The 26,123-nt window shown below is 36.8% G+C and overlaps 1 protein-coding gene across 11 annotated transcripts in view; it reads left to right on the top strand.

Moving 5' to 3' along the window:
- AFG2A (AAA ATPase AFG2A) overlaps positions 1–26,123 on the top strand; it is a 406,233-nt gene that overhangs the window by 122,549 nt on the left and 257,561 nt on the right. For all 11 annotated transcript variants that reach the window (XR_013532907.1, XR_013532908.1, XR_004740664.3 and 8 more), the window contains one exon: positions 4,933–5,059. Coding sequence is in view for 7 of the 11 variants with exons in the window: in XM_078366537.1 (XP_078222663.1) it covers positions 4,933–5,059 (127 nt within the window). In the remaining 4 variants the exon portion in view is untranslated. The remainder of the gene's footprint in view (positions 1–4,932; positions 5,060–26,123) is intronic.

The following is a 26,123-nucleotide window of genomic DNA, read 5'->3' as shown; positions in this document are numbered from 1 at the left end:
CACTGTTTCCTCCTACAACAAATAGCAAATTGGAAAGAAGTTCTTTAGAAAGACGAAAAGTTTGAGTTTCACTGCCTTTTATTTAGAAGTATCTGATTGGATGTGTCAATAATACATTTCTAAATATGGATTTTTATTAAAAGTAATGAATTAAGTAGCTTCACTTAGATGCTACATAATAACAGCATAGAATCACAGAATTTTAAAACTCAAAAGGACCTATGTCTAAATTTATCTAATTTTGCTCCCTCATTTATACCTGTCAACAAGAATGAAATCTTCAAGGAAATGAAGATGTTTTTCTCCTCTTACCTCAGATGCCCACCACAGTGCCTAGCAAAGATGCACACAGATAGTTTTTTGAATAAGGGAATAGAAACTCAGAGAAACTAGAGATTATGATCACTCCGCTGGTTATGCAGAGATCGTGCCTTTGCACTCTGGCTCATTAATTAATTTGTAGAAAGGTCTCCATGTTACTCTCTGCACAAAGGTCATTCAGTCACACTTATTTTATTGAAGTGTAATTTAACAGTCTTTTTTTTGAGTAAGCAAGCACCTAAGTCACTAGATTCCAAATCTTGTGTTTCTACAACCATCCTTAGACCATAGAAATGATGATCCTGTATTATCAAGGACAAATGCTGTATAGAATCCTGTGGCACCTGCCTCCCAAACAAAGGCTAAGTTGACCTATATTATTTTTCTTCTTTCTAAAGAGCTTCTTTAAACATTTCTTGCAAGTCAGGTCCACTGGCAACAAATTCCTTATTTTTGTTTGTCTGAGAAAGTTTTTCTCCTTCACTTTTGAAGGATATCTTTGCAGGATATAAAGTTATACATTGGTGGGTTTTGTTCTCTCAATACTTTAAATATTTCACTTGACTTTCTTTTTGCTCACATGGTTTGTGAAAAGTTGGTGTAATTCTTTCTCTTCTGTAAGGTGGTCCCAACCCCTTGACATGTGACTTCTTTCAGGTTTTTAAAAAAATATTTGATTTTCTGCTTACCTGTAGCTTTTTTTTTTTTTTTTAAACAAATCTTTATTCTGCTTGGTGTTCCCTGGGCTTTCTGGATGTGTAGCTAATATTAATTTGGGGAAATTCTCAGTGAATGTTTCTTCAAATATTGGTTCTGTTCTTTCTTCTTTTGGTGTTCCTATTACACGTGCCACACCTTTTGTATCTGCTCCACAGTTCTTAGTATGCCTTGTAATTTTTCTTTGATAACCAGACATGATATACTGGATAAAAAGAACTGCAGTAAATAGGGCTTTAGTGATATAATAGGTGTTGGGGGGAGTAAGGGAAGGAGTGTTCCATGGTCCTGTGATTAGATCTGTCTTTTAGTGAGTCTATACCCTTTGACTCTGAACTTCACGGTTTTCTTCCCTTAGATGGGACAGGATGGCTAGATGGGGCTGAAGTTTTTTATTTTTCTTCTCCCACAGGAAAGGCTAGAAAGTGCTAAAGTTGGATATTTCTCTTCCTCTGGGTCACTGGTCTCTAATAAAACCTCAATAACGTAAGCTCTGAGAAAAAATATTTTCTCTTGAAGAGCAGGCCCTTTTCAGAAAAGAATGCTCTAAGTGTATTTCACAGTGGGTTTATTTCCTTTCTCCTGCCAGAAGCTCAGGGGGATTTTTCTCAGATCTTCACTCTGAGAAGCTGGTGTAGTTCCTAAAGATAAAACTCACAAATGTGTGAGGGCCCGCCTTCTGTGACTCTCTGACTTGTCAAACACTGAACCCCCACAGTTTGTTAATTATATTTCCAGTTTTCCTACCCTGGCACTGACTCTCATGGAGGTTTCTCTTTGTGGGTTTCTGCTCCAGAAAATTGTGATTATCTGTACCTGGGCTATCCGTCTCTCCAGTTTTGCCCTGTGAACTTACTAATATGATGGATCTTAGAAGAGTTGGTTTCTCAGTTTGTTCAGCTTTTTACTTGCTGTTAGGGCAGAGTAAAGACTAACAAACTACTAACATTCTGAACCAGAAATTGGACCAACACTGTCCTTTTATAGTCTTTTCTCTACACTGCAGGCAGCCATGGTGTTTCCCAAAAACACAAATCTGATTAGATCATGTCTCTAGTTGAAACATCCCATTAACTGTAGCATAAAATCCAGACTCCATGATTTGAATAACAAGGTCTTTGTTGTTCAGCGTTGGTTTATTTTTCTATGCTAATCTTTTATATTTTTACCTTACTGCTATGCTTAGCGATTTTGCACTTCATCCAGTTTTTAGTATCCTGTATTCTCTCTTTTTTCCTCCTTTCACCTTTGCTTGCCTAATACCCACCAAGTTTTAAGGTTTTACCCGAGAAACCGTCTTTCTTGGGACAGCCCACTTTGGTTTCCCGAGACCTGTCCATATCACCTTCCTGAGTTTTTTTGTGGTATGGAATCACAAGTGATTAGCAGAGTAGATACAATTAAAGGCTTCCGATATAATTTATTGGCAGCCTGAAATATTTACTGTGCTTGTAGTAATTATGAAAGACCTCCTAAAGCTTTTGCCAATTGTGTTTCTACTTGACAGTTAAACTCCCATGTGGAAAAATTATATTATGGAGAATCTTTTGAAGGATATTGATAGAGTTTGGCTCTGTGTCCCCACACAAATCTCATGTTGAATTGTAATCCCCGAGTGTTGGAGGAGACTCCTGGTGGGAGGTGATTGCATCATGGGGATGGATTTCTTCTTTGCAGTTTTCATGATATTGAGTGAGTTCTCATGAGATCTGATGCTTTAAAAGTGTGTGGCACTTACCCCTTCACTCTCTCTTTCTCCCCACTACTGCTATATGAAGAAAGTGCTTGCTTCCTCTTCTGCTTAGCCATAATTGTTAGTTTCCTGAGGTCTCCCAGTTATGCTCCCTGTTAAGTGGAACTGTGAGTCAATTAAACCTGTTCTCTTCATAAATTACCTGGTCTCGGGTAGTACTTTATAGCAGTGTGAGAACAGTCTAATACAGACATAGAATCCATTTGTTTACAATATTCAGCGTTCTTACATAGAGTCAAATAAGCAAAATTGTTTACCTGCAGAGTAGCTACCTGCAAGAATTAGTACCCAAAACAGTTCTCAGTGACTTCCCAAGTACTTTTTGGTCCCATATATTTTAAATATTGGAGAAAACCATGTAAATTAATAAATTGAGACTGCGATTTGTATAACAATCTCATGTGCATTTGATTAGTTTTGAGTTAGAGGCTATTCTCATATGGATACATTAAGTCAAATTTTTGAACTTACAATGCATGTTGCAAGGTCTAAATACTGTCATTTAGAGGCCGTGATGACCTTACTATTAAATATATTACATGATAATTATACTGAGGTACTCTTCTTTGTCACAGGTGCTAACAGAATTATTGGGTATTTGTCTCCCTCTACTTTACATCCTTTTCCACCCCACCCACCCAAGTGCATCTAATTGAATTTACATGTTTAATACACTTACAATGCTCTATTACTCTACAGTTGTCCACTCAGTTGTTTATTACATATTTATCAATTCTGAATAAGTCTTAGGAAATCCAAGATATTGCTAATGAGAATTGTTTTGTGCATTTTGATTGTGTGATATCAAGGATTTGTTCATTAGTAGGATTTGTTGAGTTTACTTTCTTTTTTTTTTGAGACACTCTTGCTCTATTGCTTAGGCTGGAGTGCAGTGGCGTGATCTCTGCCCACTGCAACCTCGGCCTCCAGGTTCAAGGTATTCTCATGCCTTGGCATTCAGAGTAGGTGGGATTACAGGTGCATGCCACCACACCTGGCTAATTTTTGTGTTTTTTTCAGTAGAGATAGGGTTTGACCCAATTTGCCAGGCTTGTCTTGAGCTCCTGGCCTCAAGTGACTCACCGGCCTCGGCCTCCCAAAGGATTACAGGCATGAGCCACTGCATCTGGCCCATTTATTTTTTAAGAACTTATATTCAGTAATTTTTTAGTGATCAAAGGACATGAAGTTAAAATAAAGGGTAGAGTGTTTAGAACGGACTTTGTAATGGATTTGGTACATAAACCAAAAAAGTAGAACTAACATGCTTTCTTTGCTTATTTCTCAAGAAATGGGGATTGTGGCAATTACCTACCTTTTGATGTGTTTAAAAAATATTCTTTTTTTTTTTTTGATACGGAGTTTCGCTCTTGTTACCCAGACTGGAGTGCAATGGTGCAATCTTGGCTCACAGCAACCTCTGCCTCCTGGGTTCAGGCAATTCTCCTGCCTCAGCCTCCTGAGTAGCTGGGATTACAGGCATGCGCCACCATGCCCAGCTAATTTTTTGTATTTTTTTTTAGTAGAGACGGGGTTTCACCATGTTGACCAGGATGGTCTCGATCTCTTGACCTCGTGATCCACCCGCCTCGGCCTCCCAAAGTGCTGGGATTACAGGCTTGAGCCACCGCGCCCGGCCTAAAAAATATTCTTAATATTTATGAAGAAACATCAGAAATATCCTAGTTGTTATGGATGTGTGATGAGTTTTTTATTTCATATGGACTTTAGGTTTCATGTGAGGACTGGGTTTGCATCTTACTCAGTTTTTTATTCCGAATTTCTGTCAACATATTTGCCATGTGGAATATAAACATCGATTGAACAATTCTGTATGTATTTGATGAATTATTTTAAATAATCTTATATCTTGTTTTCCAGTGCTTTTATTTCTGACATTTATTTAAATATTTTAGTTTTGGAATGAAAATGAACATTGTTGATGACAGAGGAAAACAAGTGATTTGAATACAGTTTGCTTTGGGATATGATAATACAATAAATAAATTCTCAAAGGCACACTTTATATTTGAAAACAGAGATGATTTTTCTTGTTATAGACTATAGAACTTTTAAAAATTAATAGATATAGTATTTGAAGATAGGTAAAGAGATTTTTAAAACTGTATTTTCCAAATCAGTTCTTTAGGTGCTGGGAATGTAGCTGATCGTGTTTTGGCTCAGCTCTTAACAGAAATGGATGGGATTGAACAGCTAAAGGATGTGACCATTTTGGCAGCTACTAACCGCCCAGATAGGATAGACAAGGTAAGAGAGAAGCCACTGTGGATATTATAAAATCAAGAACTGGCTTGTTTGATTTTATCAGGTTTTTGTTTTTGTCAAGTTACTTTCTAATCAGTTTTTTCATTTAGAGGATGTTAAAGAGTGTACAGCAGGTTCACTGTGGACTGGTTACCATCTTGTCTGAGTAAGACAGAACATTCTTGCATACAGGTTATAGGAAGCAAGTTTACCACTTACAGATGGGCAGCAAGATACAGTAGGAGCCTAGGATTCATTGCAAGCCAGTTTCTCAAGGCTCAGGAAAGTGGAGTCTTGACTGCATGTGCTTTGCTTGCACTGCAGCTGAGGGCCCTGGAAAGCACCGTGTTTTGGGTTTTATATACTGAGAATGTGAGACTCATTGGGCTCAAGTGCTAGAGGACATCCTATTTCTAGAGGAGGACTGGAGCAGAACCTGGGCTCTTCCAGCCAGTCCCTCCCCATCTCAGGATGTTGCATTTCCTTCACATGCTACAGTTATTCTTGAGAACTACAAGGAGAGGGAAAGACTGGGCTAGTCCAAGACCACCCAGAGAACTGTCCTACAAAGGATCTTAAACTAATATCAATGAAGAGAACAAAGAAGAGCTTTATTTACATTTTTATTGCTTATGATTCATTATTAGTGAAACTATTTCATAACTCTTCCGTATCTCCCATTTTGCTTCTTTTAGCATATTTCTCTAGGGAATTGAAGTTTGAAATTCTTTGTTTCATCTAATTTATTATTCCAGAGTTTTCATCATTTTCATCTATATGAAGGTACATTCTAGCTACTTAGCTAGTACTTATTAGACATTAGTTACCATCAACACAATAACTTTGAAGAAATACTGTCCTAATTGTTGTTTTCAAAGTAATTAGAATTCTTCTATTTTTTTTTTAAGAAGTTACTCAGGCTGTCACATTAAGTAGTGTAGGTGCAAAACCAATCCTTTTAAACGATTACTTCCTGTTTTTCCCTAGGTCATCATTTAATAAAGGAGTTAAGTAATTTAAGTGCTTCATTTATATCTAATATGTAATATTTTATAAGGATTTAAGTTGGGAGTAAACATATGCTCTCAGAGCATGAGCCAGTTTCTCTTTTTTGTTATTGTAAGCATCACTGCCTCGTGTGGGACTTTATGAGCTACTTTCTTCCTGTGCACATACACACATACTTTCAGTTTTTAAAATGTGATTTTTAAAAAAGACCCCTTTGAATGGAACTATTGTGTGGCAAGAAAGCCTTGCTTTGGTTTGGTTAGGTGTTTTGCTATGTGATAAAGATCCTTTGGTCAAATGCAGGAAAGCTTTGGATCTTAAGAAATCATTCCCTTATTGATGCAATACTTTATTAGAAGATAGGTGAGTTCTGAGTATTGATAGAATCTGGGTTGGTGTTAAGGCATCTCTGAAGTCTATATAAAGGATAGGACTTTATATGAACAAGGACTGTAGAAACTGCTGAAGGAGCCATTAAAGTTTACCTAGTTCTGCCTCTGGTTTCACAAATAAAGGTGGTGAATCCAGAAAAATCTTTCTTCTGGTAAGAATTCATTGTATTTTTATGACATTTGCTTCCTGGTTTCCCTGTGGTTAATGAGATCTCAAATGTCTTAGGTTTCTTGTCACTAAATCCTAATCTGCTAGTAGCCTTCTTTGGTTTCCTAATGTTGGATGTCCTCAATATTAGATATATTTCTTCAAGTAGGATTTAAGACTTACAATAAACTTAACTGCATTTTTCTAAATCAAGCTGTCTGACTTAGCCTGTTCAGTGCTTATATTGTTGTTTTCTTGTTGTGTAACAAAGTACCACAAATTTAGCAGCTTCACACCCATTTGTTCACATTTCTTAGGTTAGAATGTGGGCGCAGCATGATTAGTTTGCCTGCTCAGGATTTAAAATAAAGACTGAAAACACAGTGTTGGGTAGTCTGCATTCTCATTAGGAGCTCATGTGTCTAAGCTCACGTAATGTGGCACAACTTACTTGTGATTGCAGCGCTGAGGACTAAGGACTGAATTTTCTTACTTGATATCAGCTAGGAGCCACTCTCAGCTCCCAGAGACTACCAACATTCCTTGCCACACAGCCCCCTCTACCATCAGAAACAGCAGTGGACGTTTTATCCCTGTCACACTTCAAATTTATTTTGCCAGGAAAAGCCCTGTCCCTTTGGAGGGCTCATCTGATGAGGTTAAGCCTTCTTGAGGAAAAATGTCTGGACCTTGAAGTCAGCTGATTCAGGATCCTGCAAAAGCCCTTCACAGTAGCATCTAGATTAACATTTGATTGAATAATTGGAAGAAGATATATGTTTCTGTCAGGGTGATAGGGGACAGGCTGGCCCCACAATTGGGATTTAGGCTGGGAAGGTTCTTGGCTATACTCAGGAAAGGATTCAAGGGCCCGGTGGTGGTGTTGGACAGCAATCTTTTATTGATTGGTACTTCTCCTTGTGGAGCAGGGCTAACTTAAAAGCAGCGCACTCAGAGTTTGCCCACTTTCAGTTACATGCAAATTAAAGGGTGAGTTAATACAAATTGGTTCCAGGAAAGGGGTGGCAACTTCTCTGTCACTGCCATGGAAAGGGGTGGTAACTTTTGAGTCACTGCCATGACATTTGTCAACTGCCGTAGTTCTGGTAGCAGTGTCTTATGCCAGTGGGCATTGAGCACAGCTAGAGATTGCTTTTGTTGTATCTACTGGTTTTGGCCAGTTTCTTCACTTCGCCTCCTCTGAACTAGATCCTGTTTTGTTCAGCAGGGTTGTCACCAGAAAACAAGTCCTGTTGGTCTCCTACCTCATTTCCTCCCCATAAGGAGAATGATGAACGCCTCCTTAATCTTAAAGGGCTGCCTGAGGTGATAGATCTGTCCTCTGTAAGTGCCTCCTGCTGATTTTATGAACATAAGCTCTGCCTAGCATAGGAGGAGTAAAAATCTCTGGATAACTGATCTAAAAGGCCCAATGGCAGGATGTTTTCATTTTCTGGGTCAGATGATAAGATGGGTTGGAAGCCTTGTGCCAGCATCATCTTTATGTAGACTTTAAAAGATATAAACTTTACTAGAAGGTTAAACAAGAAAATTAGAAGGAAGAGAAAAGTTAATGCTCCCATGCCCACTCACATCATCACATTATTTATCTATGTGTTTGTGAAATAATAGCTTTAAGTCTTCTAGTGGTTTGTAAGTATTGCTCATGGTGTCTTCCTCTTAGGCCTGCAGGGACTTACAAGAAACAGGTTTAATCCTGGACAGGTGTACCCAGCTAGTGATTCTCTGATGTTTAACAGCAGTGTAGGTACTTAACAATACCTGATAGGGGTCCTTCTGTTTTTAGTTGTAATTGATCATCATGGGATCTTTATTTTTAAGTTTTTAGTAAGACTAAGTCTGGCTAAACAGAGGAGCTATTTTTTTCTTTGTGGGAAAGGGCAACACTCTATTTTCATAATTCTGAAAGGCCTTTTGAACCTAGCCTAAATTCTAAGGGCAGGGGTGGCATAGTGAAGCCTGTCCAGCACCGCCCCCGCCCCCCCGCATTTCCCATCATGTTCTGAATTAGTTTTTTTAGGTTTATTTGGGATTTCCTTTGGTCAGGGGACTCGTAAGTCAAAAGACTTATAACCAATTAAACATTTTAGGCAGAGGGGAATGGAGGTGGCTTAAAACTCTTTTAAACAATGTAGAAGTCAAATATTAAAAGCCAAAAAAAAATAGGGCTATATATCAAGAAAAACCAAGAGCATAGAGTCAAGCTATACTGGGGGAAAACAGTGCTCCCATAGACCTCTAAGACAAAACACTTTAGTATCAGGCCATAACAGCAGTCAGAATCAAAGGAGAAACAAGTCATAGGAGCTGAAAAAAAAAAAAAATAGGGAGAGAGTTACACAAATCTGAGAAGCTTTCAAAAGAAATCACAGAATTAAAAAGCAAAAATTCTGGTAAGTTAGCGAATTAGTATCTTAAGAAAACCTGGTTCTAACACATAGACTGTTTTCTAGAACGTCTACCACAGTTTTCCTTCAGTTACAGCCAGCTTAATCACATACCAAACTCCCCTTTCAAATTCCCTTTTACAAACACCATTATCACCCACACAGAGCATCCACGACATGTCTGGACCTTGTGACCTGTCCTGTATCATCTCCCTCTCAAATAGTCAGATAATTTTACTCTAGGACAAGAATCCACCATGCAAAATCTCTCAGACAAAATTACTCTTTATTTATATCCTCCTGCACAAAAAATATATCTTTTATTCATACTTTCCTCACATTCCTTTTTTTTATTCACCGATTCCCTCTTATTTTGAACCATGGCCTAAATGTGCTGCATATATTCTGTAGTTATGGTGAGGAAAGTGTTTTCAATATTTAGTGATAATTGTAAAAAAGTTTAGTATTTAATTCATTTCTGTTTCAGGTAGAACTCCATATTCATATGGAACATGAATTTTTTTTAACTATACTTTATTACTAAGATGTTATATACTATATCAAAAGTGTATGTCCTTGTCAAGTTCTCTAAAGTTTGTTAAATATAAGGGAATATGCAGTAAAATTTTAAGTCTGTTTCCTTTCCACATACCTTTTTTCTGAAGAACTACTGTGGAACTTTAGTTACATGGTTTAATATGTTTTCCCACTTGTATGATTAAGACATAATGTTCAAAATGTGCCATGAATGTGGTGGTAGAAACAAAAGTTTTAAGGACAATTAAAACAACATCCTGTTATGAAATAAAAAGACACAGTTTTGACCTTTATTGTCTGGAGGAAACTGTAGTAGGAACAAAAGAGGTGACAAAGAGTTAAAATACATTTTATGTTTTTAGGCTAATACTGGTTTTAAAAAAAAGACCATTCTAAGGTCAAATAAATATACATGTAGCGTAATTTTGGCTACATTACATCAAGGCATTTGGCATTTTATTTTATTTTATTTATTTATTTTTTTTGAGACGGAGTTTCATGCTTGTTACCCAGGCTAGAGTGCAATGGTGCGATCTCGGCTCACTGCAACCTCCGCCTCCTGGGTTCAGGCAATTCTCCTGCCTCAGCCTCCTGAGTAGCTGGGATTACAGGCACGCACCACCATGCCCAGCTGATTTTCTGTATTTTCAGTAGAGACGGGGTTTCACCATGTTGACCAGGATGATCTCGATCTCTTGACCTCGTGATCCACCCGCCTCGGCCTCCCAAAGTGCTGGGATTACAGGCGTGAGCCACCGCGCCCAGCCAATTAGCTAGCATATTTTACAATCTTGTTGCTGATTACCCCACAACCTCTATGTCATGATGATTTTAAGTAGTTCGTATGTTAGAACAGGGAGAATTCCTGGACTGTTAGAGGAGTCAAATTGATATCATTATGTTACCCATGTGTTGTGCCTATTTATTGTCTGTTTTTGACAATGTTTTAGTGTCACGTCTTCAGGGGAGACTAAAGCTGAAGTTTCTTGGGGATTCTGGTGATTCAGCAAAGAAAGTGAGACACATAGCTCAAGAATTGCATTATTTTATTCCTTACTATGTCACATTTACATGTCAGACTCATTTGCTGTAATGTAGCACACTAGGCTGAGTAAAATAATTGCCCTTGATGTCCCTAAGTCCTCTAGGCTTTTTATCTACCTCCTGCTTAGATAGTGAAGAGAAGTTGAAGTTCCACCCTCCATTGTTCATTTTGTGTATGAGTGACAGGATTTAGTGGGACAGATGAAGATTAACAGGATTGTGTGGTGTCAAGTAGGCTCATCATCTTTAGATTGCTGATGGTCTGGATTTTCTTAGAAACAGACAGCTAATTTAATAATAGTTAAATGCCCAAACTTTTGGAGTTTATGTTGTTCATTGCTGCTGTGTGGCCCCTTTAGAAGTGTTCAGTTCATGGCACTTTTTTTTTGAGACGGAGTTTCCCTGTTGTTACCTAGACTGGAGTGCAGTGGTACAATCTCGGTTCACTGCAACCCCCGCCTTCTGGGTTCAAGCAATTCTCCTGCCTCAGCCTCCCGAGTAGCTGGGACTACAGGTGCGTACCACCATGCCCAGCTAATTTTTGTATTTTTAGTAGAGACGGGGTTTCACCTTGTTGACCAGGATGGTCTCGATCTCTTGACCTTGTAATCCACCCGTCTCGGCCTCCCAAAGTGCTGGGATTATAGGTGTGAGCCACCGCGCCTGGCCTAGTTCATGGCATTTTATACATTTATGTTGAATATTAAGGAAAAAATAATCATGTCTTCTTTCTAAGGTGTTAAGCAAGCCTCAAAATAGTTTTAGTTTTGTGAATATCTTTGAATTCAGTTTCTTTGGGTACTTTTAGTCCTGATGCCTACATGTTACAGGCTCCCAATAATAACTATTGAATTATAAGCATTATCCCTAGGCTATAAACCTAGTTTTCTTATAGTGGGAAATTTGTAAGACTTCAAAAATTTTACTTTAAGCCATCTATGGAAAGATTGCCTAATTGAGGAAACTTGTGAAACTTACGTAGAAGTCTTGAATAATTTCGGTGTCAAGATTATTTTCTATCATTGTGTTAGACTCATGAAAGTTGTAAATTGGCATTCATTTTCTCTACAGTTTTTCTGAAAGAGGAAATGTGTTTAATGAGCTAAGTAAGACATAACATTTTGTTTCCTTACATTGTTGCAAAGTAAAGTTGGGTTTTGATGTTTGTTTGTTTCGAGATACAGGTTTGGACATGTTGCCCAGGCTGAAGTGCAATGTCTATTCACAGATCATAAAGTAGTGAAGGCTTGAACCTTTGGATTCAAGCGATCTCCTGCCTCAGCCTCCCAAGTAGCTAAGATTATAGGTGTACACTACAGCATCCAGCTTAAAAGTTAGTTTTATAGAAAGTCTTATGACATGGGAAAATTTAATTAGCATTATTTAGAAATGTCTACTAATAAAAGCTAAATATACATATCTTCCAATATTCAAAGGACTAGTGTTCCAAAAATTCCCTCAGAAGAAAGGTTACAAATGGTGGTGGATGACTTCATTTTCCATTTTTTCCTAGTTATAACTACTGTTCTTCTAATATTATTCTTCTCAGCTAAGTCAGAACTAAAAAGCTGCAAGGACTAATGGACAGTAAAAGTTCAAATGAATCATAAGTCTTTTCTTTCTCAAAAGTATTTAAGGAGTGGGTGCCTATTAATCTTTCACATTGCTTATCAAAATGATGTGAAGAGTCTTTGGTGAGCCAAAGCAAGATCAGAGCTGGAAAGCATCCTCTATGGTCATTTTCCAGTTTTAGCTTTACCATCTTTATACAAGATTCTCATAAGTGTTTTTGTTATTGTTGCTACATTTTTGGTTTGTTGTTTTTTAAAGTTCCAATTGTTTTAACTATATCTTCTATGGCAGCCCCTTACAAGTTTTGGCCTTGGGGATAGAGATATCAGAGAAGAGAGACTGGTTAGAGGTTGGATGCATATATGGGTCTTACTTCATTTAGATGTTTATAAGATAAAGCCTCTTTATCTCAAAGTTTGGCAAACTATGGCCTTTAGGCCAAATGTGACCCACTACCTGTTTTTGTACGTCCCATTGTCTAAGAATAGTTTTTACATATTTAAATGATTAAGAAAATACTTTAAAAGTAGTATTTTGTGACATGTGAAAATTATATGAAGTTTAATTTTCAGTCCCCATAAATAAAGCTTTATTAGAACACAGCCACACTAATTTGTTGATGTTTTGTCTATTACTGCTTTTGTACTACTGTAGTAGGGTACTTACAGTACAGACTTATAACCTATAAAGCCTAAATTATTTACTCTGGACCTTTACAGAAAAAGTTTGCTAACTCTTGATTTGTCCTTGTAAGCTTTTAGAAGATTAGTAATCTTTAATGTCTGTTGTTCATATATAAGCCTCACATATTTTCTTTTTAGAAAAGATTATTTATTTTAATTGACAAAATTATTTGTGTTTATAGAGTACAGCATGCTGTTCTGATAATTGTATATACATAATTATCAAACTTCTTCTGAGAAATGGCTATTCAGATCTTTTGCCCATTTTAAAATCAGGTCATTTGTTGCTGTTGAGTTGTTAGAGTTCCTTATGAATTTTGGTATTTTAGATTTTAACACTTTATCAGTTTGGTTTACAAACATATTCTCTCATTTTACACGTTGTCTCTTCACTATGTTGAATATGTTGTCTCTTCACTGTGTTGAGTGTTTTGTTTGCTGTGGAGAGGCTTTTTGGCTTCATGTAATCCCACTTGTCTGTTTTTTATTTTGTTGTCTATGCTTTTGAGGTCACGTCCAAAAAATTATTGTCCAGGCCAGTGTCATGGAGCATTTTCCCTATAACTTCTTTTAGTAGTTTTACAGTTTCAGATCTTTATTCAAGTCATTAATTCATTTTGAGTTGAATGAGCCACAGTTTTTGTAAAGACTGTTTAAATATGTTTAACACATAAATTTTCTGAAGATATATTATAAATCGTATGGGTCAAAAATATAATACTGAACTTAAACAAATAATAGTAGGGAGACTGAATTAACTTCTTTCAAGTATACCCCATCTCTTCTTGAAAGTTTAAAATACATTTTCTTGCACTAATTTTTTTTGCAACTGACTGACTCCCCAAAACCCATAAGTCTACAATTTTTTTACATGAGTAATGTAAATATTTATTCATGGCATTTTAATCCTAATGCTCCATTAGTTTTTGGCTTTTTATAGTTGTGGGTTGTATGCCCTTTTTAGTATTTGCATCATTGCGATTTTCAGGCTTAGATTTCTAAATTTTGAAAGATTCTGTGTTTAGATATATTTATTTAATAAATAATATTTGATTTGTCAACATGTGAATTGAAGTATGTTTAATATTACAGAAAGTAATACCATTATAAAATACATGTTGTTGTCAATACCCAAGGTCTAAAAGATACTGTTTTTTTCAAGATTGGAGAAGACATAGAAGGCTCCATGGTCTAGATGACCCATCTGATGCATTGACACCTGTTGTAAAATCTCAGCTCATCATTTCTTCATCCTTTGCTTATTCACCCACATTGATGGGGAACTATTAACTCATAAAATAGACCATTTCGGCCTGGCAGGGTGGCTCATGCCTGTAATGCCAGCACTTTGGGAGGCTGAGGCAGGCAGATCACGAGGTCAGGTGTTCAAGACCAGCCTGGCCAATATGGTGAAACCCCATCTCTACTAAAAATAAAAAAATTAGCTGGGCATGGTGGCACATGCCTGTAATCCCAGCTATTCAGGAGGCTGAGGCAAGAGAATTGCTTGAACTGGGACCCGCGAGGTGGAGATTGCAGTGAGCTGACATCGTGCCACACTGCACTCCAGCCTCCATCTCAAAAAAAACCAAACAAACAAAAAAACCCTTTAATTGTCATGTCAGACTATTAGGAAGTTCTTTCATCTGATGAACCAGCAGCTCTTAGTCTCCCTAAACCTTCTAAACATTCACCTGATTTTATTGCAAAATTAGTAAAGAACAGTTTTTAATCCTTCTAGATGGTGCCCCTTTATTTTTTAAAACTATTAGGTATCTTGTCTTTACACTTCTTCTCACTAACCAGTCTTTTGTTTTTCAGGCTTGACATTTTGGATTATTTCGTATGGCATTCTTTTTCCATCTTCAGCATTCTCATCCTTTTCTTGTGAACTATTGTTCATTTGTCCTTTTCTCTCTGAAGTTGTCACATCCACAAACAAATATACAATGATCGGTTGTGTTCTGATCAGTACAGAACTTAGTAAGACTCTTACTACCTTTACTCTGAGTACCTTGCTTTTACTAATGCATTCCAGGATTTTGTTAGCTTATTTGCCAGCTGCACATTGGGATTGCTATTGAATAAAGTTAAAAAAACAACAAAAGTGAAAAGCCCAGGTCTTTCTTCAAGGTCTGCTAAATAATAGTTTTCATGCCTTGGGCTTGTGCAGTTGATTTAAGTTTCAGCAACTGAGGCACTATATATACCGGATAGAGAAGTCTTCCTCTGGAAGTACCTCCTCTACGTTTCTCCTGCTTTTCACATGATTCCCAGATATTCTTTTCTTTAAGTCCAAGTGATTTCCCAATTATTTTTCCATGGCTGTGGCGGCAAAGGCTTTAGGCCTTAGGAATAGAGGAATTTCTTCCTACTAAATTCATCTTATTAGATTTGATTAATCTTCCCAGCTGGTCAAGTTTGGGATCTTGTTTCTGTCATTCTCTATGTATTTCTTTATTTGTTGATGGCAAAGTCACTATGTATATCTTAAATACCAAGAATAATTAATATAGCTTTCTTTTTTTGAAAAACAGTTTAAAGTATCTGTTCAAGATCCCCAATCTAGGTGAACTTCATGGAACATTTAATTGACATGTAGATAATTAGGGGATGTTCTGAAGAGGTACTAAAGAGAACTCCTAAAGAGAAACTAGATGGTTGAGATTATTTATGGAGGAAGAACAGATGAAAGTAAAATTCTCCGAATAAAAATGCTATCTGGGTAAAGGAATGCTTTCTGCTTTCTTTTATGGAAATAGATAAGACTGAACGGACTTATATTCATTCATTGAAATTCAGATAAACTTCATAATCAAGGTTTTATTGTATATATATACTGTTAGGGTGAAGAGTTCAACATTAATCTGGTTTGAACTCCATAGATATTTAAAACCAGCTATTTTAGTTTCTTTTAGCTTTAAGACAGTGCTAAAATATATATTAAATTTTCTGAATACTTTGCTCTTTATAACTGCAGTTTCATGAATTTGTGATATTAGAATTATTGTATGAGGAATTTTGTATTTTTCTTCTTTGAATTTTTTGCTTATAGTCTTTTGGGCTCAGACCTTCCCAAACCTTAGTATTTCTGGATGAGTTTTTGAAGAGTGCACAGCATTGGAGAGAGGCTTTTGTATGATACCAGCAGTGTAGCTGAGGAAATGAGTCTGGAGGAAATGAGATTTGACACCTGTAACAGAGGATAAATATAAAAGGGGCCAGAGTGGCTTATACAGAACATGATAGAGCAGCTTAAAACTGACAGAAACAAGCAATGGGAGAGTTAAGGCAGACAGACAGTTGCAGAAATCTTAGTTTCTGATGCTAGCTGTGTTAACAGACGGTGTATTATTGGAGATAATTTATCCTCACTGAGCATCTGTTTCTGTACCTGTGAAAAATGTACTAATCTTTGATATATCATCAAGCTCTACAGTTGTTTTCTTTAGTGACACAGAGACCGACAATAATAGAGATTCTCAATGCTGTATAAAAGGATGCCATTTACCAAACAAGTTTCTGTTTTTTGTGTTGTTTTTAGGTACCACCTTCCAAGACTGTCTTGTTACTGTAATGTTTCTTTCTTCAAACAGATCATAAAGCAAGCAGATATCCAGGTGTGCAAAAGTGACTTAACTATATGATTTTCAGAAAAAAGGGGAAAAAGCAATCAATCAGCCTTTAAGGCTGTTGTTGTGTAATAAAAACCTTGCTTGACAGTTGAAGAACACCTTAACTTTTTAATTTAAAATTTATTACTCTTTGAAAAAGGAGAACTTGTTGAGCAGCATATTTTCTTTTTTCACAGATGTCTGATTAGCCTGCAATATTTTGGTTCTGTTTAACATACTTTTAACTATTTTTAGACGAATATAAATGTAAAAATAATGAGTTAGAATAGAAATAGCTGTATGATTAAAGCTATTTTAAATAGCTTTTAAATTTAAAAAAATTGAAATTTGAAAAAGCTTCTGGTATTCTATTGTTAATGGTCCTAGAATCTCATATTTGGGAACTAATGTTCAGTGTAGCCAAAAACCTAAATCTGGAGATATATTGAATGTTTTAAAGTCATTAGTAGAAGGGCAATTGGTGGCTAATTTTAAAGTATGTAGAGAGTATTAACAATAATGAAGTGTCATTTTTGTGTCTGGCATTCTGTGTGTGTGTGTGCGTGCGTGTGCGCGTGTGCGTGTGTGTGTGTGTGTATGGTGTCAAGTAACCTAGTTCCTTTATGATATACACTATCTAGCTTGAAATTTTAATGAATAAATTTTAATGCATTAAATTCATAAAACATAAACAGTTTAAGCTTTGGAACACTTTATTGACACATGCATCAGAAAAAATTTGGAAAAAATGACCTTCATACATTTTGACTTCTCTGTTTTCTATTTGATAACTTTGGTATTGCAGTTACTCTTTTTTGACACAAGATGGTGATGTTCACCTGAAATGTTTCCTGAGTACAGGCTCCTACTGCTTTTAGAGGCTCACTCTCATTTATCCAAAGAGCAGCTTAAATGAATGAATGAAACTGGCTTTGCTTTAAGAGATAATAATTGAAGAGAGAAAACGAGTATCCTATGTAACTGATTTGACAAATAATGATTCACATTTAAGTGTGGGTTTATATTATCTGAGGATTGGGAAACTGAGAGCACTGGGAAAAAGGGAAGTTGAACAGTGGAGAATTAGCAGTCATTAGTATGCACTATGCGTTAAGTACTATGCTATGTTTTTTACATATGATATCTAGTTAATTTTAGTCAAATAGAAGCACTTTACAAGTATTTTATGTAATACTGGTGCATTCCTTGTTTAATTGTGCAAGTTTAGAGGTGTGGTATGTGTATTCTTTCTTTAAAAAACTATGATGTATCATCATCCAGTGTAGTAGCTTATTCATAATTTAAGTGATACTTTCTGTTTCATTTGAAAAAATAAACAAGTTTCTCATAAATAATTAAATATGTATTTAACATAGTTTCCAACAATCCCACTCCTAGATATTTACCCAAGAAAAATGAATAAATTGCCCAGCAAAGACCTGTTTGTAATGTTTATAGCAGTTTTCTTTGTTAACACCTAAACAACCCAAATGTCTAACAACCTGAATGAATAAGTTGCAACCTGTCCATACAGTGAAATACTACTCAGTCATGAAAAGGAACAAATTACTGATATGTGCAAGGATGGATGAATCTCAAAGTATTATGCTAAGTTAAAATAGTTAGCTATAAAAGACTATATACACTGACATTGTGAGGATTACATGGACAGAAATCAGATCAGGGATCTGATGGAGGAAATTCACCACAGAGCAGCAATGGGAAACTTTTTGTAATGATATAGATATTCTATATCTTGGCTGTTGTGGGATTATAGGACTGCCTATACAGGGATACCTCATTGTGCTTTCTTACACTTTGCAAATAGTGTATTTTTTTTTTTTACAAATTGAGTATTTGTGGTAACCCTGCAAGTCCATTGGTGCCATTTTTTTCCATGGCATATGCTCACTTCACATTTTGCTGATTTTTGTAGTATTTCACGCTTTCATTATTATTATATCTGTTATGGTGATCTGTGATCAGTGGTCTTTAACATTAGTATTGTAATTGTCTTAGGACACCATAAACCACACCCATATAAGACAGCAAACCTAATGGATAAATGTATGTTCTGACTGCTCCAACAACCAGCCATTTTTCTGTCTCTCTTCTTCTCTTTGGGCCTCCCTATTCCCTGAGACACAATAGTATTGAAATTAGGCCAAAGAATAACCCTACAGTGGCTTCCAAAAGTTCAGATTAAAGGTAGAGTCTCACATCTGTCACATTAATCAAATGCTAGAAATGATTAAATTTCATGAGAATGGCGTGTCAAAAGCTTAGAGTGGCCAAAAACTAGGCCTCTTTCATCAAATGTTTAGCCAAGTTGTAAATGTAAAGGAGAAGTTCTTAAAGGAAATTTAAAATGCTACTTCAGTGAACACATGAATGATAAGAAAGCAAAACAACCTTATTGCTGATATGGAGAAAATTATAGTGATCAGAATAGAAGATCAAACCAACTACAGCATTCTCTTAAGCCAAAGCCTAATCCAGAGCAAGTTTCTAATGCTCTTCAATATCTCTGAAGGACGAGAAAGATCAGGAAGCTGCAGAAGAAAAGTTGGATGCTAGCAGAATTTGGGGTCATGAAATTTAAGTAAAGAAGCTATCTGCATAACATAACAATGTAAAGTGAAGCAGCAAGTGCTGATGTAGAAGCTGTAGCCAGTTATATGGAAGATCTGGCTAAGATAACAAAGGTGTTACACTAAACAACAGATTTTTAATGTAGACAAAACAGCCTTATATTAGAAGAAGATGGGAATCTAAAACTTTAATAGCTAGAGAGGAGAAATCAATGCCTGGCTTCACACTTCAAAGGACAGGCTGATTCTCTTGTTAGGGCTAATGCAGCTGGTGACTTTATATGGAAGCCAGTGGTCATTTTCCATTCTGAAAATCCTAGGGTCCTGAACAGTTACATTAAGTCTACTCTGCCTGTGCTCTATCAGCAGAACAACAAAGCCTGGATGATAGCATATCTGTTTACAGCATGGTTTTCTCAATATTTTCAGCTCACTATTGAGACCTACTGCTGAGGGAAAAAAAAGATTCCTTTTGAGATGTTACTGTTCATTGACAATGCATGTGGTTACCCAAGGCTCTGATGGAAATGCACAAGGAGAATTAATGTTTTTGTGTCTGCTATAACAATATCCATTCTGCAGCCTATGGATCAAGAAGTAATATTGACTTTCAGGTCTTATGATATAAGAAATATGTTTCATAAGGCTATTGCTGCCATAGTAGTGATTCTTCTAATGGATATGGGCAAAGTAAACCTCCTTGAAAAAGAGGTCACCATTCTAGAGCCATGAGATCATTCATGATTTGTGGGAGGAGGTGAAAATATCAACTTTAACAGGAGTTTAGAAGAAGTTGATTCCAACCCTCAAGGATAACTTTGAGAGCTTGAAGACATCAGTGGAAGAAGTAACTATAGATAAGGTAGATATAGGAAAAGAGCTAGAATTAGAAGTGGAGTCTGAAGATGGGACTTAATTGCTACAATCTTATGATCAAATTAAAATGGATGCAGGGTTGCTTCTTATAGCTGAGCAAATAGTGATTTCTTGAGATGGAATCTACACCTGGTGAAGATGCTGTGAATATTGTTGAAATGATAACCAAGGATTTAGAATAGTAAATAAGTAGTTGATAAAACAGCAGCAGGGTTTGAGAGGATTGACTTCAGTTTTAAGATGCTATCAAATAGGATCACATGCTACAAAGATATCTTTCATGAAAGGAAGAGTCAGTTGATGTGGCATACTTTATTGTTGTCTTATATTTGGAAATTGCTGCAGCCACCCCAGCCTGTAGCAGCCAGATGATCAGTTAGCTGTCATCAACATCGAGGCAAGACCCTCCGCCTGCAAAAAGATTACAACTTGCTGTATAGGCTTAGATAATCATTTGCATTTTTTTAGCAATAAAGGATTTTTAAATTAAGGTATATGCTTTTTCTTTTCCAAACATAATGGAAAAGGAAAAGCATACTTGGTATACTATTGTATACTGTAAACATAGCTTTTATATGTCTTGGTAAATTAAAAAGTTCTTGTCATTTGCTTTATTGTGATATTAACTTTATTGTGATAGTAGCTTTATTGTAGAGCTCTGGAACTGAACCTGCAGTATCTTGGAGGTATGCCTGTATTTGTCAGAAGCCTTCTAACAGTAAAAGTAAAGAGACTGTATGTGTAGTATACCCTAATCCTAGCCATTAAAAATCACACTAAAGAAAAAAATTGTTTAATTAGGAATGCAAAGAAAAATGTCAGTTTTATATTTCAGCAAGTCTGTTTTCACTTGGAGATGAGGCCTCCTGCTTTTCAGTTCTTTTACCACCTTTGACTATCTTTTGCAACCCATTTACACAGACCTGCATTATTGCCTCAGTGGGCTCATAACTACCTCAGTAAAGAAAGGGACTTTGCTTTTAAATCTTACCACCATGGGATCCTTGGAGTGTTGCTTCACCAGCTGGAAACCTCCATGTTGGTGGCACTTCTGCCTGAGTACTGCTCATACCTGCTGAGCTCGTCCTGCCCACTCAGCCCAGTAGGCTGCACTCCACTCGTGCTACTGGCCCAGATCCCACACCTGCCAAGGGTGAGCCTGGCATGGAGCGGTGAGGGGTGTGTGGGCAAGTGAGCTCAGGTTCTGGCCACTGTGCACAGCCACACATGCAAGCTGCTGCAGTGGGGGTGAGCAGCTCCAGGCACTGATAACAGGTACCAGCTCCATGCATGACTGTGGCTGGACCAGATGTACCGCACTCAGCTTCCATTGTGGGCACCATTGTCTGGGAATGTGGTGGTGCCCAGAAGCTTGGAGGAGCCAGGAATCAGAGCCACAAGGAGGGTGTCACAGCCCTGACTCAGGGAGCCCCTAGGTCTGGGCTCCCCAAAGGGCTGCAGCTCTTCTCTCCTCATCACCCTCCATGTGGTAAGTCAGGGTAGGGTGTGTGTTTCAGCCCTGTTTGTGTTACTGCTCTTTCAGCCCCTCCATCTGGTGGGCCCTGAGTTCTTGTCCCACGTCCAGGACCAGTGAGATATGTGGACAACTGGAGGGTTGTGCTTAACTGAACAACAGAACAGCTCTCAGGAGACCCAAAGTGGGTAGCTCCTTTCTGCAGCTGGTAGTTGGGAAGTCTGTCGAAGTATGGCTGAGTCTGGGGATTTTTATGGGCTCAGAAGGGACGAGGCGCATGCTGATTGGTTTATGGGTGGCCATGGGCAGACCCAGTGAAAGCATTGTAAATTCTCACTCTGGGCAGGGGAACTGGCAGCCCAGTCCCCAGGCTTCAGGCTGTCCCTGGCTTGAAGGTGGGGTTTCACCAGACACCTGCTGCTTTCCACCCACGATCCTGTCTGCATCCTGTCGCCATGAATGTGCCATCCATGGCACCCAGGCTGTTTGTGCCAAGGGGTGCCTGAAGGCCTATGGCAAACCACTCTTATCCCTCCTCAACCTCCCTCCCTCCCATGCTCACCAGTGCCTAAATTCCAGAGGAGTACAAGGTGGCAGGGGACTGGCATGTTAGCATCTCACTGAGTACAAGCACACCCAGCTGAGTTGTGACAGCACCCAGGCTTGGCCACGACTTTGTTCTGCCCAGAGTGGGTGCCAGGATCAGGATGTAGCCAGGTAGCAGGAACAGGCAGTTCTGAGCCTGTGGGGGCAGGAGGCATTCCCAGGCCCCCAAGAATGCAAGGATGCCTAGGTTCAGACCCACGTCTGGACAGCTGCAGTTGGCCCCACCCTGCCAACTCAGTAGATGCCAGCCCTGCTGGCTGGGCAGAGAGTGCAGCTCTAGCCACACCTCCCCAGTGCAGCGGGCATCGTCGCAGCCACCGCTCCCGATAGGCAGCTGCTGCCATCATTACTTCCAGGCTTCGGGGCAGAAATAAGTAGAATTTTAGTGCTGGAAAAATTCTTAGAGAATTTGATATCTTAATAAAAAGTTGACTGGCAAACTAGATATTTTACATGTAAATCTTTTAGAGAATTCAACAAAAATCAGTTTGTTATGTATATATTGACAGTTTCTAATCTGATTTTCATAATTAAATACAACTAAAATTGTGAAAAAGTGTTAAAAATTGCTAGATTATACTCCTGTCTCTTAGAAGGGACGGTGCAGGTAAACCATACTGGTGGCTTGTATTAGTCATGTTTCATATGAAGTAATAATGTTTACCTCTTTGTTATGCTAGTAAAATTTATGGCCTAAAAGTTACATATTGTTTCTGTACTCATCAAGATAGTTGATCACAGACTTATTCAGAGGTATATTTTGTTATGGAAAAGAAGTGATAAGCCAGTTATAAAACTGGTGCCTTTTGGAAATCTTGATTCCAGAACTTTTCTTTTTTTTGTATTAGAATACAAAAGAAAATATTTGTAATAGGTTTTTTTTTAAAGTGTAATATATTCTATCTAAGTAGAAAGTTGAAGAAAATAGAATGCTAATGTTTGGAGAGGTGAGCAAAATTATATTTTTATGCATGTTTAGGATACTTTGGGAATTTCTAAAAGTTCTACCTCTTTAATTCTGTATTTTGGGACTGAACAGATTTATTTTTTTTTTAATAAAATATGTATGATTTTTTTTCTAGAGACCAGTAGAAGCCTGACATTTTGAGTTTAATAACTTTATGAGGTTTATTCTTAAATTCTGTAGGTAACTTAATGTCTTTGAATTATGTATTTAATATTTTTATATCCTTTCACTATCGCACTTATAAAACAGAATTCAGTCTTTGATGTTTGCATTATATTACTGATTGGTTTGGGTAAAGACAGATGGGAAAAAGAGAAGGAAGAATGGAGAAGGTAGAGAGGGAGGGTAAAGTGTTATATGTATGTGGGTTGTTATATTTTATCTTTACTTGTTAGACAATTAGAATTGAAGTTAAACACTAAGAAATAAATAACTTTATACTGCCAGGAAAATTTAATATTAGAATTAAGGCATTTAGCCAAATTAAGCCAAGATTGGAAAACTACTGTGCTCTATGCCTGTGTTTAGAAATAAAGTTTTATTGGAACGTAGCCACATTCATTTGTTTTGTTGTGAATGCTTTTACACTACAGTGGGAGAGTTGAATAGTGCTACATAGACTGTTTGACTAACAAGCTGAAAATATGTACCATTGAGCCCTTAATTATAGTATGGCTTATGGAAAGCTATTAGTAATTATTAGGACTAGGAAATACTCATAAATCTCTCTTATCTGAAGCAATAACAATACTGAGCCTCATAGGAAAAGATTTTATCAGTCATCTGACAGTGTAAGTGCTCCAACCCATTTTCTCACTCTAATTCGCCTTACCTCCTTTTATGCTACTCATCTATTTTTTTCTGTAGTGCTTATTAGTGTAATGTAGTGAATATTATTACCATATGGTTTACTTATTTACAGTGTTTCTTATTGTCTGTCTCCCGTTGCTCTAATGCAAGGAAAGCATTTTTGTCTGTTTTGGGCAAAGGATTTTTGTCGTATTTACTGGTATATTCAAGTACCTGGAACACATTATAGCAGTTAGTATGAAAGAAGCCTGCCTTCTTATTAACTATATTAATGAATTTAGAAAGCATCAACTTTTCACTTGCTGACTATATTTTGCTAATTCAAAATGCAAATAATTTGCTGAGCTAAATTACATATCTTTAATTTGTTTTCTATGTTCTTCATTGAGAAAGTTAGTATTTTCTATTTTGAACTCCTCACTTTATCACCAGTTACATGTAGTTTTTTATCAGGGGTGATATGTGTTTAGTAGAAGGTAGTTCAGTAATATATTTACTGTATAGCAAAACGAACACTAAGATTAAAGCTTATGTTAACTACTCTGATGGCCTTGAGGAAGTAATGTTGAGAGTTTAATCACTATTAAGTAATTAAAAATAATTTCTCGTAAAAGTTCTCTTCCTTCCAGTTGTATTCTTGACTGTGTTTTGGTGATAGTTGATTGCCCTGCTTACATAGTTGCAAAATGGGTAAGGAGAACATTATTCAGCCAAGTTTCCATGAGTTGATATTTTACATTCATATTCATGACCTAAACCCGTATTCCCGCAGTGAGAAAAGCCAAGTGTTTTCGTAAGCAGCAAGGATTTTCTTCATGTAAAACAAAGAAGTAAAAATGTAATCTAAGCAAAACTGTCATGTATATACTGAATATTATAGGTATGTCTACAAAGAATTAATATTAGCTTTTATGCATTTTATTACAAGGGTTCTCTTTTACATATTTGAAGTAAAAAATAAAATACAAAATTGAATACGTAAAGGGAAATCAGAAAAATCCAGAAATACTACTCTAAGATAATAACAATTGTTACCACTTTTATTTGAGCTTATGCACTATACGAGGCACAGCACACCATGCTTTACGTACATAATCTGTAATTCTTCTAACAACCCTGCAAAGTAATATCTCTGTTTACATTTTGAAGATGAGAAATTGCTGCTCAAAGAGATTGAATAGCTTGCCATGATTCAGGAGCTAGTAAGTGGTGAAGGCAGTATTGTAAGGCAGGACTTCCTGTCTCCCCAGGTACCTTATTCTTTATCTCGTAGCATGTCATTTTTCTCCAGTATTGTCGTGATGTGTCATCAGGTGACTGTACTTTTTATCCATACTTCATAATTTTATGTTTTAGGAAACGTACACTATAGACATTTAAAATGTAAATTTTTATAACATAGTATGCTTCCGAATAACCTGAGAAGAGTGTTACACAAAAGGAAATGGCTGACTGATTCCATGGAGTAATAAATACCTACCTGTTTGTCATTTTGAAGTTAAAGCCATTGCTTCTAATTTTAAACCAATATTTTTTTTGTCTTATCTTTCTCACCTTCATAACATGTATTTTGCCTTATACAGCTGTGAAAATTTATTATACAAATTGGTTTGAGCATATGTAACCTATGAACACTTGTATTCTCACTTAGCATAGAGTTTTGTATTTCCTGGGTAGCATAGACCCATAAAGTTTTGGATACTCCTTGTATCTTAATAGAATGATGAAAATGATTCATTAAGCCTTTCTTTGATGAAAGACAGAAACCACAGAGCAATGAAGGTATTGGCATTTCTGATAAAGTTTATATATTAAAGTCTTATGGTAGCCTATAATAAAGAGCTTGTTTGGAAAAATTGAGAGATTCAACTTTTGTATTATACTTAAGTTTTGTTAGTCCATCAGATTCCTCCCTTCTTATGTCTTATTCATCACAAATTTATTTTTTCCCTTAAAAAGTAGATCAAATATAGATAGCCAGGAAAGAATGAAAGATCAGTTATAGTAATATAGTGAGGATATTTCATGCATACTTAAATATTATACAAGTGTCAGTTTTTATTATTATTTTAGAAGAACTTTATGAACACTAATACCAAAAATTGCCTTAAATTGTTATCTATTAAATAAATGTATGGCTGGCTGACTGAATGAATGCATACATTCAGAACTCTGGACTCCAAAGTCTTTTAGAGCATCCCTTTGAGTGCAAACTGCTCTTCCTTGGTTTTGGAAATGTTAAATTAAAAGATAGCCTAATATTGGTATTGTTACTTTCTGTAATTGTCAAAAAGAAGTTATAGTTTCCTCCTGAATACAAATAAGAAGATAAAGAAA

This window comes from Callithrix jacchus, chromosome 3 (genome assembly GCF_049354715.1).
Source record: "Callithrix jacchus isolate 240 chromosome 3, calJac240_pri, whole genome shotgun sequence".
NCBI lineage: Eukaryota > Metazoa > Chordata > Mammalia > Primates > Cebidae > Callithrix > Callithrix jacchus.
The sequence above is the reverse complement of the archived record's forward strand: the minus strand, read 5'-3'. Positions and strand labels throughout refer to the sequence as shown.